Source organism: Dermacentor silvarum, chromosome 1 (genome assembly GCF_013339745.2).
Source record: "Dermacentor silvarum isolate Dsil-2018 chromosome 1, BIME_Dsil_1.4, whole genome shotgun sequence".
Taxonomy (NCBI): domain Eukaryota; kingdom Metazoa; phylum Arthropoda; class Arachnida; order Ixodida; family Ixodidae; genus Dermacentor; species Dermacentor silvarum.
This window is the reverse complement of record NC_051154.1, coordinates 176,413,817-176,427,128: the sequence shown is the minus strand read 5'-3', so window position 1 is coordinate 176,427,128 and position 13,312 is coordinate 176,413,817. Positions and strand designations below refer to the sequence as shown.

Sequence of the window (13,312 nt, the reverse complement as noted above, 5' to 3'; positions counted from 1 at the left end):
GGATTCGTTACTCTGTCAAAACAAAAACTGAGCAGGCCAGCCACAGTGATCTGTCTAACGATCCACATTATTAGTCCACACTGCATGAGCGATTTTGGAGAAAAGTGCAGAATTTGCACTTTCAATTTGCTGGTGGAAATTTGCAAATAAAATGGCACCATGTAAAACAAACTTGACAGTTTTTAGCCACTGGAATGCACAATTATAAGCTGTATGCAGGATTAAAAAAAACTTCTGAATTACACTTATTTCAGCAGCTTTATTCAAACAGTTTCTTCATGGCTACAGCAAAATATTTGTTTAGCTTGCATGTGCGCTCCTTTACAATCTCCAACTTTGTATCAATAGCAAGATTCTTGGGGTCCAAATGCTTCGCCTGCTCAAGGTCACATTTTGCTCGCTCGTACTCTTGTAATTGGATTAGTGCAGTGCCCCGTCTGTATAAGGCTTTGACATTGTTTGGGTCTATCTCCAGGGCAAGCGTGCAATTCTCAACAGCACGATCATAGGAATAATTATGTAGTTGACAGGCTGCAAGGTTCAGAAGACACTTCAGTTTCAAGCCTTGGATGTCTAGTTCTAGCTGTGGGGCCATATCATCAGGCACATTATCATGCTCCAATGAAACTACATACTTGTATGACCAGCTAAAGTGTCTGAAGGCCCACCTGTAATGCTTTGCAGAAAATAACTGACTGCCCTTATCCCTGTGTTCACATGCGTGTCGCCACTTGTCTGCACCAGTCATATCGCAGACATGGGGAACATTACTAAACGTTTCCAGTTCTATTCGAACTCTGTAGCTCTTAGGGGTCACATCAGGCTTCCCAGGTGGTACTCCACTGTAATGTGACACATCGCCAGCTTCCTTATTAATGTCTTTCAAAGCGTCCCCTTGTGCCCGTGAGACGTTGCCGAGGTCCGTCGCTGGCTGGTTGCCGCAATGGAGGTAGGCAGCTTTTGGTATGTACGGCACTGTAATACTCAACGGAAGAGTAAATAATAAATCGCAAATCTCTTCTGTGTTCATTGTCATCAAGCATTTTTCAAGGACCAGTTCCACTTCGCTCGAAACATCCCCGATAACTAAGGTTTTAGTTCGAATTCCACTTCCAAGACCAACAATTCCCTCCTCGTCCGATAAAACATTACACCGGCAAGACGACTCGTGCAAAGGCCTCTTTCCAACACGCCCGGCCTTTACAATTATTTTGCGGAATGACTTGTCCGGCGCTTCCCATTCTTCAAAATGAGTGTCTTTATCACTCATTGCACTGCTTCAGACGCTAGTCACTCAAAGGCCACTCTTTGCACAGTAATGCAAACACGGTGATGATACGATGGCAGTGCCGAAGACCTCATGAAAACTTCAGAAACGCATTTTTGACACGTTTCACATAGTACGCTTTGAAGTCGTCAAGCGCTTGCGTGGGGTTTTCTTCAACGTTACAGTCACGACATTCAAGGGAACGAGAACCACGCACGTGCTTCCACTTCAGTAGTTTTACTGATTTCACGGTGAACTGGTCAACTACGAATGACAACTACTGACTACACATGACAAGTAAAACAGCGCAACACCAACTTCTAGGATTTCTAGGATCATGTGGATGATCATGTGGCTCGTTGCGTCAGTTGCGTAGTAACTTCGTGTTGCCCATTCAATCTTCCCTGTCAGCTGCCAAACACTCAGATTAGCACGCTGGAACATTTTTTGTACTAATTCGAAGATTACAGAATAACCAATAAAAGTTCAAATGATCAGCATAACAAAGTAGCAAAAGCGCATCTTAGAACACCCGGTGCGCGAGAGCGAGACGTTGGATCGCACCGACCGCACTTGCTGTTGCGGGTGGCTGTCTGTAGAGGGGGTGACATCCAAAGCCACCCTAAAGCCACCCGGCAGTGAACCTCTGTGGGGCCCTGGTTAATTTTTTTATTATTGTCACTTCTTGTTTCAGACTGAATTTGCTTTTGACCTAACTTTAAAGAAATCTTCTGAAGAGACCTGACTTTGGAGGGAATCGGCCAAGGTCCTTGCAGCGACTCCTTGAGCGTGATTCAGCTGGTGTTTACGCATGTTCTGAAACATCAGAGCGATGGACTTTAGCGTCAAGTCTTTCAAAGGTCTTGCGGCAGAAGCTGCAACTGTGTTCACCAGAGCCGTTCAGGTGACAGTAACAGCATTATGCACTATTTTACGTGCGCTGTGGTCTCATTTTGCACGCCTTATCGGTTTGTTTTGCACGCTTTATCGTTACTGTTCGACATGACGGGTACTTTCGAACGCCGAGTTCGCCGCATGATCGTGAGCACCAGTAACATTTATTGTGAGCACCACGCATTACATCTGCTTTAATTAAAAGAAAAAAAAAAGAGCACGTTGCTAAACGAGCTGTTTACGCGCTATTCGTCTTGTCTGGGAAAAATAACGATGCCCTGCGCACGACCGCTTATGTCTTATCGCAGCAGGCACAGGGGCTTTAGACGAGTTCAACTTTCTTTTTTCGTGTTTTTTTTTTTTTTTTCATCCCCCCGTATGTATTGAACGTGCCATTTGTATAGCAGGGCCGAATGTGCTCTAAGGCTTCACAAATTGTGGCATTGAAAGCTGTCGCATGTTGGTATGAGCACTGGGGCCGTATTCTGAAACGTTCACCTAGGCGAAATTTCTTTTTTCGCTTTCAGGCGTGCGCTGATTGACTGTTTTAGCAAAATTGGATGAGCTGATTGGGTGGTTGAGCCCGACGTCATTCAATTTTGCTCAACCAGCCAATCAGCGCGCACGCCTGAAAGCGAAAAAAGAAATTTCGCCTAGGGCGAACGTTTCAGAATACGGCCCCTGAAGCATCACTTCAGCCACTCGCTACTTATCTTTTACTGGTGGTCTGTTACCTCTGAAAGTGACTGGCCATTAAAAATTTGACTCATCAAGAACTACAGTTACTCTTTATCTGCATTGTTTATAACTGAGTACAAAATTGTGCATCATTTTTCTGATCGCTGTGCTGGCTGGTACATTTTCCATTCATCCGACCAAACAGATTAACTGTGAAGATAACGTTGGAGGTGTCTCGCAGAAGCTGTGAAGAATGAAACCTGAATATATCAATGAGGTTTATAAGTCTTTTTCTCCCAACAGTACACCGAGGAACGGCTGGGAACATCAGACAAAACTGAACTTGATGCACACTTTGAGACGTTGGCTCAACGTTCTGACAGAACCAAGTATTGGACTGAAAGGCTGGTTGGTAAAACGGAAGCAGTCCTTCAACCCAATCCGAGTAAGCTGAACTTCCTGTTTAGGAATTACATCAATGAGGTGCCCTTCATGTTAAAACAGAAGTGCAACCACTTCCATTTTCATAGAGACCCACTAAAGAGACACTAAAGAGCAACACATAAGTCAATTTAGACTGGTAAATTATGCTTGCAAATTCAGCTTCTCATTCATTTTGCAGAAGGTTGTCTACATACACTCAAAGAAAAGTTTTCACCCTTTGGGGCTTATCTTGTCCCCAAACAATAATAATCTACCTTGCGTTCCTTTCCTTTTTTATTGCTGCACACCTGGTACTTCCAGGTCACGAACAGCATGTGTGTTATCAGCGTGACATGGCATTCTTGACAGGAAGGTAGCGAGTGCAGAGTTTTCAAGTAAGAAAACGAAAGCACGACAGGTGACAATTATTCTTTGAGGACAAGATATGCCCCAAAGGGTGTGAACTTTTTTTAGGATGTATTTCTAGAAAATGAAGGCCAAACTTACTTTATGCTGAAACCTCGGTGCCATCAGGTGAGTGGCACAAACATATTTCAAAGTATTTTCTTGTATTTAGGCTATTTTTACACAGAAAAATTTAAAAGAAACTTGCTAGGTTGATTCTTTGGTTTCTTTAGAATAAATGGAGACCTTCGTACCTATAAACAATTAACGAGGTCTGAGTAAACACCGTCAAAATCCATGCTGTCATGGATTCTACGTGCAGCATGGAGTCTTGTAATGCATAGCCCTTTGCTGCAGACATCTCTACCTTTCCATAAGGGGGTGCACCTTCTTGCCAGTAGTACTCAGATGCATATAAAAAGCAGCTGTGGCAACCCACTCTGTTGCAGATGTCCGCAATGATCACGCGTCCATCTGCCTCGTATATAAAGGAGACAATGTTGCATAAAATTTCGGCCTCAATTCCTTCACTGTGGCAGCCACAGAAGGAATTTCTGCTGTGCAGGGAGGCTAAGTTGTTGAAGATTTTGCAGGGGGTCCATAGTGGTTCATATGCTGAATTTTTCTTTTCATTCATCTTTGTAGGCAGTCTCCTCTTTTGTTGTTATTTTTTTATTTTTGCATGTGTATTTTTGTTCATGCATACTGTTCAACTGCATCTATAACAGAATAAGCAGAAAGCTTCTGGGTGTTGCAATTGTGCAGTGCATTTTTTTCTCCTCAATGTGTGTACAATTGTGCATATTATCTATGAGCTTAGTATTTGTACCAGTTTTTGCATTTTAGGCAGCAGACAGACGCTTCAGTGACAGGAACAAAAGTAACAGTTATTTCAAGCTGGTGCTTGTTCATCTAGCCTTGCATTGTGCAGGGAACTGTGTCATGCACATGAATACTTTGTTGGTCGCATGACCTTTAACAATATGCTCAGTGTGTGTGTTTTAATGTGGGAGCTCAGTATTCTAATAATATATCAGACTATTCCATTGTGTGGATGCCAACCAACAGTTATTTACATACATTTACATAAGTGTATCCAGTGCCTTTTGAGGCACAATGATGGCGGAAAGAGAGGACAACCATAATACATAACCAAGGCAGAACAGTAAATTCACTGAACAGGAAACGGTTCTGACTCTTTTGCCTTCGAAATTTATCAACCAGCCTTGGACCATATTCTGGACTGATCGCTTTCAGGAAAATCGCTGTCGCAGGACGTTGATTGACTAAGGCAGCAGATAGAATGCATGCCCTGCACTGCCTGAGGCGTTGCGCTCTGCAGAAACACAACCCAACAATGCATAGGCTGAAGGCAAAGAATGTAAATATTGATGCAACAAAAAAAATGTTCCAAAGTTCAAAACTAGCTTACCATAGGGGACATAAAATTGTAGACACTGCCATAAACTAAAGAAAAAAAAATTATTGTTTGGTGGTGACAGTGGCTGAGTGACCTGGTTGGTGCACTGCAATTTTTTTAGAAAAAGAAAATGAGATGTTGGGAATTTGTTTCGTACCTAATTTACATTAACTTGATTGGTTTTCGGAGGAGTAAATTGACAATTGGTTGCTGTGTTCCTATTTGTTGCTGTTATGCTCATGAACAACTCTCTGTGGCAATGAAGGGAAAGCTACAGCACGAAAGCGCACATAAGTACTCCTGAAAAAAGTCCTACATTCTCCACCGGATTAGTTAAAGCTTTGCAAAAAAAAAAAAAAAAAAAAAAACGCAAACATCCTAAAACAGCAAAATAAGACAAAAATAGACCTCCGATTGTAAAACTTGACTTCCCTGTAGCATTCCCTTCATTGCCACAGAAAATTTTTCATGAGTATATCAATAGCAAATAGCAACAGTTATCAGAAGTGTATGTGAATAGTAAAATACTAGCCATACTCACCATTTAGCTATATGATATGAATGTAATGCACCAGAAATACAAATATTTGTCATGATATAACAGCCATGGGATGTGAAATGTGACATTAGAACTTCAGCTTTAGTGCTTTAATGCATGTTCCAGTTGACACACTCTGTAGCATATGACGCGCTTTAATGAAACGTACTTTGTGGATCCTGAAATGAAATGGGCTGCAAAATATTGCTTTTATGAAATCCTGAATGTCTGCCATTAATCATGTATACCATTATAATGTAAACATTGTCAAGTGCAGACCTGGCATGTGGTCACAAAGAGTGCCTAATAGCGTCATTAACCTTTTCTTCTTTCATACTGCAGATGTGCGGGTAGAAGATTATCTCTTTGAAAAACTTGACAAGAAGCGAGACAGGCTAAATAATACAGAACTACTGGGCCAAGACATGATAGACGCTGGAACCGACTTTGGTCCTGGCACCTCTTACGGTACAAATGACTTTTTTTTTTTCCTTTTTTTTTTTTTTTTACTGTGTACAGCCTATTGCAAGAAAGTGAAAGTCAGTCGGCTATTGCTGGCAATGGCTGACAGGCCTTTTCTTTTTTTCGTGCGATCGGTTGTACCTTTTTTGTGTTTCTATGCTGTCTTTTTCTTTAGAGGGAGAGGTATGTTACAATGATTTGAATCGCCCTCCTTTAGCAAAGACTACTGAAGGAGATAGACTGGAGAACTGGCTTGCATGATAAAAGCTGATGCTAATGAAACATGATCCCAGCTTTATGCGGCAATATGTTGATTTCATTAAAGTTTCTCGCTCATCTACCAACAGTGCCTTCTTTTCCTTTACCATTCCATCAGAGTAAACTGCTACAGAGGGATTTTCACTGGATGGAATGCATACATAATTTAATGAGTTCAAGTATACATTTCGATGTGTTTCAGAACCTTATGCATATCTTAATGTGTATGAGCAAACAGAGAAAATAAAAATGTGTACAATATACAAAATATAATGCTTCAGTGTTTAAAATATTATTTTTAGGGGCGAAGCTCCTTAGGGTGTGGGTCTGTCCCTCCTCTGTAGTAGTAGTAGTAGTCGTCGTAGTAGGTAGCCACGTCTACTTTTATGAGAAAAAAAAATTCCGAGAGTTGTGGCCGTAGCGGAATCGAACCAGGGACCCCTCGCTTCTGAGCGCGTGGCGCTAACCACTACGCCACGAAGCGCACATGGACAGACGCACCACGATGGCAATAAATACCCAACATTAACGAAAGACTGCGCGTTTCTAACGCGTTTGTGCTAGCGCGTTACGGCCCGTGCAAGAAGCTGGTGTAAGACGCTGTGGCCTCTCCGCCTTACCCCCGTATTCATAAACGCTGATGGCGTCGGCAAACGCGGTGCACGTTCCGGCATGTGTAAACGGCTGCGTAAGACGCTGTGGCCTCTTCCCCTTAGAGTACTGCACGTTTCTAACGCGTTTGTGCTAGCGTCCCCTTAAGCGGGAGATGGTGCAATTATAATGAAGTGCGCTGTTATAAAATAGGAATGACGTCACATATGGCGCATGTCATTGGCGGAAGTCAATCGTTCGATTTAGTGTGGCGAGACTGGGCGAATTACACGGAAGATTCACGGTTTACCGATGATTCTCTCCGGAGCTTCGCCCACTCATCATCATTCACCCCGTGGATATGCGATGTTTTTTTTATTTTTGGAACCCAAAGCTGCTATGTGTTTTATGTTGTCAGTGAAAGCCAAGATTTGTGCACTCTCATCACAATTCCGATGTTCGCAATCTTGTTCATTGACAACTTAATGAATTCATACCTGGCTCGAGCCTTGCGAGTTTGTGTCTTTAAATGCTACTTGATTATTTACATTAACATGGTATAAAATTAATTTGATTTGCATTATCATAATATAAGGGTAATTGCCATGAAGCCATAAATGTTAGCTTTAAAAAGCACGCACAGTTAAAAATGCATTTTACGTACATTGTGAACTTTTTGGCGGCTTTTATTCTTTGACATAATAGTGCCATTGCATGCAAATGACAATATTTTTTTATGTATCACACTGACCAATAACTAATGTCAGTTTGTGAATCAGTGTGATTATGTACAAATGGCCTAACTTTTCCTTTGAGACAGATGCCTTAGCAAAGCATTGAACTTCTTTGTTCTACTTTAAGTACTATAAGTGGCAAGCAAGTTGGAATTTATAAGACGGATAAAGAATGCGACAATCACACACAGCATGCTCAGCATAGGCAATAACTTTCATTACATTGAATAGGGCCCCCAAAAGTTTGGGGCCCCAAAGAGCTTTGCGGGTGTTAGCGTTGGGGCATGCAAGAGCGATGAGTTTTAGAATAAGGCTTTGCGTTTGCGAATACCGTCTTGCGCTTGCAGCGCCACTACTGGTGTCAAAGAAAAGCTATTATAAATATTAAAATAAACTATACCATTTTATGATAGGAAGAGTAATTTTGACTTTCGTGGTTTTGCGTTTAATTGCAATTAAGGTGTTATTCTATTAGCAGCAAGCGATTTATTGCGCCTAATTTTGAGTAACCAACTTGACGTGCCTTCACCAGCCAAGCTAATCCACGTTAGGCCTACGAGCCATGAAATCGACAATCGAATTCAGAACCAGCGGCGTCTAATGAATCAATCTTCATTACACACGTTAGTTGAGAGAAAGCGATAACCGCAGTCACTTCTCCTAGCTTACTAACTTCACGCGTTACCACGAATCAAGCAGAGTTTGGTACTCGGAGAGCCGCCGCTTCGATGGGTGCCGCCATGTTTGTTGAAGCAAAACTTTTGGGGCTGCTTTTGGGGCTCCCACTAAATCGGCGAAATAGCGTGCCCAACGCAAAACCCAAACGCAGTTAGCGTCTCGCGCATGCGCAGTGGTGTCGACGCTATTTCTTTGGGGCCCCAAAACGTTTGGGGCCCCTATTCTAAAACTCTCTATTAATAAAATGTACAGATGACTGCACGAAGCCTGATCATTTCCTTTATCAGAAGAATCAGCCAAGGACTTTTGGATGCATTGTAGTTGTGAAGCAAAGGGAAGTTGTCATTAGAGACATGCCGTAGTTACATGAATGTAATGCGCTCCAATTTTTCTGAAAAAAATGGGTCTGAAAATTGCCTGTGCATTACAGTCGGATGCAAAACCAAAACAGTGTGCACGGCATTCGCAACAGCTTACTGTCAGAGCTGTCGAACGCAGCGTCATTGCCATCACAAGACGTCGGCCATAGAGTGAATATCCCGTTCAGGCGTGAATTAAATCTGGCAATGAAAAAAATTATTTTAACATCATTTTCGGCACTCCATGTTTCAATAAATGAGTCATTAAAAGATGGAAAAATAAATTGTATTTTTTCATAGTTTTCCGTGGTCGACCTAATCCTTAATCCGGAAAAAAGGTTGCACTGCACTTTCTAGTTCGCTTAGCTAGGTAAGTGGGGCAAAACATTTTTCCTGTGACTCTTCATTGATTATCTAAACATTTGTAATCTACTTTGTGTGGTAAAAATGAAAGCAATCATTCTGAGCCGACAATCATAAAAACACGTGGCATTTTCGGCAGCGAATTTGGATTTTCCCTGCGCATCCCTCACGGCAGAAACGCTGTGCATTTGATATGTGCACGTGCTCCTGCCAGTGATTGTACCTGTCATACCTAATGGCAGCGGTCGGAAGTGACTGCGTTGTAGCCTCCTTGACAATGTGCTTAGAGCTGTCATTACTTGGTTTTTTGAGCATTTCTGTTGCAAGTGATCAGGCTGTTCGCAACGTCTGTTTGGAATGCCATCATGGGCATGGTGTTTCTCTGTAGGAGCTTCTCAGCGCTTGCGTTCCTGAGGTACTCTTAACCAGCTGTTGCTCAGTGCAAAACACAGAAAATGAGAAATAACTCTCACGGGCCACCATATGCGCCAAGTCTTGCTCCGTGCATTCATCATTTGAGAGATCTGCATCGGATATGTCGCCATTTTGAATTTTTGCTCAAAGTTTGTCAATAGTCTGGTCATCGACCTTTCTTCTCTCTACTGCATGCTAAGAAATGCCTGAAAAAATTAAGATGTTTTGATTATTTTAGCCAAGGGGCGTCGTGCTATACAAGGCAGCTCGCTCGGAAAGGTGGCTTTGAGGCGCCATGTCCGCAAATGTGGACACTAACTTTCGGTAGTTGCGTGCGGCTCTCTTACACTTGGTACTCCAAGAAAAGTATTTGACAATCACGAAACATTGCTTTTTACAAATAAATGGCTTTTGGGTGTATTTAATAAGTTAATACCATGAAAACAAATAAAAACGAAGAGCTACTTACGGTTCGCACCGTAGAAGCTTGAAGCGGCCATTTTCCCGCGCTTTCTCATCATTGTTTTGTATATCTTCAATGCGATGGTGCCACTTGTCAAATAGAGAAAGGAAAGACACATTCACCCGCATTTTTCAAAGTTTACATTTTTCAAGTTAGTTAGTTACGCGAATGCAAAGTTTGTGTCGTTAGTATACTAACTCTATGATGGCGGCCATACAGTTAATATCACCAACTCTAGAGGAAAAGCTCCCCATAGCGCCCGTGCATTGAAATCGGCAACCGCAAGGGTGCCGCCATGTTGCTACCCTTGCAGCTGCACAGGCGCAGACGACGAGATGCGCTTCAGACGAGACTCACAATCAATGCAATTCTGAGCCTCCCTCAGTATGGTTGCAGCATTCAGCTCAGGCTCCTGCAAATGCATCCTTTCAGGCACCGTAAATTTTATATCCAAATTTTTATAAATAGCTATCCGACCTTCCTGAAATATATACGGAAAGAATTTTAAATGTTGTCCATCCGTATGTAATACGTGTAAATGCTTGTTTGCATAACATTTTGAATATTCTTAACGCTACAAAAATGAGTCTTGGCATGTTGCCGCTTTTTTTCGGCCAGCTTTTCCTTTAGAGTTGGTAAACTCGGTAAACTTAGTAAATGTCATAGAGTTAGTAAACTAACTCTATGACTGCTGTCATAGAGTTTCTTGTAGATAGTAAAATATCTAAAAGCGATCGCTCGAGAATTCCATCTTGCGTGTATGGTATCTGTGGTCAATGAAGCGCAAATGGCGATGATGACACACCGCTTTCATTGTTAAAGCTCATTTCAAAAAAATGTTCACCTTCTGTGAAGGTACATTCTGCACCTATTTTTTTTCCCATTGTGAGCATGGGGAGATGCTCTACTTTTATAAATGGGGGTGCATGTTACATTCTGGTGCCTGTTACATTCAGGTACATCTTGCATTCAGGTGCCCTTTCATTTTCTTACTTTAAGCCCACAAAAGTTGGGTGCGTGTTAGATTGGGAGGTGCGTTAGAATCATGCAAATACGGTACACTCAACAGATCACATGATCTGCATCCGCCAAAGTCACTGTGCTGATGCCTGTGATGCTCCACCTATCATCATGCGGAGCTTTGATATCGGCATGGCGTCCAAGATTGGGTGGCGTGACCAAGAGCTTGTGCTACATTGCCTACTCTTGAAGGCCATGGTATCAAATCAGAGGTACTTCTCCTGCCACCAAGATGACACCACATTTTTACCTGTGATTAGATTTCTACCTTTTGTTTTGTCAGGCTTTGCAGCAGTTGTTGGCATTATTTTAGCTTCTTTTGAATAAATTGCATGGTTACTGTTGCCAAACATGGTGGTCAACACAGCACATTCCCAATTTTTTACATTAGCAAACACATGGGGCAGATAATTTCTGCTCAGTAATTTTCCGTTATTCACTAAAAATACCTCACATTTAGGCAGCCTAAATACGAACTTGTCGTAATTTAAGCAAAGCGATTTATTATTTGGCCAGTCTTACCATTTATTTTATTTATTGATACTGTTAGCCCAAAGGCCGATACAGGGTGGAGAAATTATAAAATAAGCTTCAAAGATCGCTACAAACACGAGCGCTACACAAATCAAACCAGAAAATACAACATTTAATTATGCCAATTTTACACAAGAATATACACAGGTATATAAATGAGCATTGTATTACAGGCACCGAACACTACAAGCAACAACAACTGTACCACACAAAATCAAATTTTCAACATCACACACAGGAATTTCGTCGATATCCCATAGAGTCATTTCAATCATGTTATATTACACATGCTGCCTATCATTCCACAAAGAAGCTAATAATGTGTGAGGATGGCTACATAGAAGAATAATAGGCCAGTACCGATTTTCAAACTGTTCTAGAGAATCAATTTTCGTTATGCTATCTGGTAGCGCATTCCAATCTTCAATTGTTTTAGGAAAGAGGGAGTACTTAAATGAGTCAACCTTTGCAGGTATGGGCATATATTGGTCCTCGTGGCTAGACATAACGGACCGTGATATCCGTGACATTCTGTTTTGTAAATACCTTTGAGTGTCGAAATTGTTGAAGTTATTTATTTACCACACAAAGTACAAAAGAAAATTGCACATGAGATGTGGTTGGGAAAGCGGGAAAAAAGCTACAACATGTAGCTTGACTGGCCCCACCTCCCAGTACCCGGCAGTGGGCACTTTGGCAGAAGTAATACATGTACACAAAGACTGTTTCAGTTGCGGTACTAGTTTGCTAAACAATAGCGGACACTTTCGCAGAAGTAAATAATACATGAACAAGAATACTGTTTAAGCTGCAACATTGCGTAAACAATAGATACAAGATGGAAACTACTGCATTATGTAATCAAATGAACTAAAAAAGCAAATGATAACAAGCATTATACAAAAAGCGCATACAAGTCATTTCTCGAAAGTACACGCAAATCTTCTATCGTGAGGTGAAATTTATTTAAAAGCTGTGGGACGCTTGACTGCATCATCTGAAATCCATAGTTGGTGCGAGATCTTGGTACATGCCAAAGTTCTGTGCGCCTCAATGAGCGTAAAGAAGCGTTGTTTCGCAAGTTTGATAATGCTCTTAGATAGTGTGTGTCCTTACGTATTTCACATTTAAGGCTGGATGGTAACTTAAAATCGTACAAATTGTGTAATTTCAAAATTTTGAGTCAGTATATACAACGGAGTTGTGTGTGCATCATATGGCTGCTTTGCAATCGCTCGGACAGCATTTTTTTGCATTATGATTAGCTTACACAGAGCTTTCTTAGTGCCAATTGATGTGGTTATGTTTAATTAAATAAATAAATTTTAGTCTAGCCATTTTTCGCCGCAATGAAAGCTCAGGCAAGTTTAGTTGAGTGAGCATCTCAGCCACTGAATCCGTGTACCTATATTTTGACATAATAAACCTTGCTGCACACCTCTGTCTTTTTTCAATTTGATTTACTTCATTCTTTTTATACGGATCCCATATTATGCTAGCATATTCCAGCGCGGGACGTACCAATGCTAGATATGCAGTTAGTTGACCCAAGTTTAACCTCTACGGCATTACATATATTAGTGATGTGTTTTTTCCAAGATAAGTCATCTGATATCGTAACGCCTAAATACTTGAAATGGCTCACTTGTTTTATTGGTTTACCGTCTAACTTGTAATTGAAAAGTCGCACATTTCTTGTTTCTCTAGTTATTCGCGCATAAAAGTTTTTTTCATAATTTATTTTCATTTTCCATCGCGTGCACCAATTGGTGATTGCTTCTAGTACTGAACCTAATTCTAATTGGTCCTCA

At 41.4% G+C, this 13,312-nt stretch overlaps 2 protein-coding genes across 3 annotated transcripts in view; one reads left to right on the top strand and one right to left on the bottom strand.

Annotated features, from left to right (window-relative positions):
- Positions 1-239: 239 nt before the first annotated feature.
- Positions 240-1,593, bottom strand: LOC119436438 (uncharacterized). Its single transcript, XM_037703284.2, has one exon. The coding sequence runs from the start codon at positions 1,268-1,270 to the stop codon at positions 260-262; it is 1,011 nt and encodes a 336-aa protein (XP_037559212.1). The 5' UTR covers positions 1,271-1,593; the 3' UTR covers positions 240-259.
- A 293-nt stretch (positions 1,594-1,886) lies between these two features.
- Positions 1,887-13,312, top strand: part of LOC119436437 (endophilin-B1-like) — a 62,167-nt gene continuing 50,741 nt past the window's right edge. Inside the window, exons 1-3 of one of the 2 annotated variants that reach the window (XM_037703283.2) lie at positions 1,887-2,171; positions 3,143-3,284; positions 5,968-6,093. In XM_037703283.2, the coding sequence (XP_037559211.1) occupies positions 2,100-2,171; positions 3,143-3,284; positions 5,968-6,093 (340 nt within the window). In that variant the 5' untranslated portion in view covers positions 1,887-2,099. The remainder of the gene's footprint in view (positions 2,172-3,142; positions 3,285-5,967; positions 6,094-13,312) is intronic. The other variant, XM_037703282.2, reaches the window with a different exon arrangement.

Excerpts from the sequence above, each read along its gene's own strand:
- LOC119436438 (XM_037703284.2), bottom strand. The coding sequence starts at position 1,270 with ATGAGTGATAAAGACACTCATTTTGAAGAATGGGAAGCGCCGGACAAG.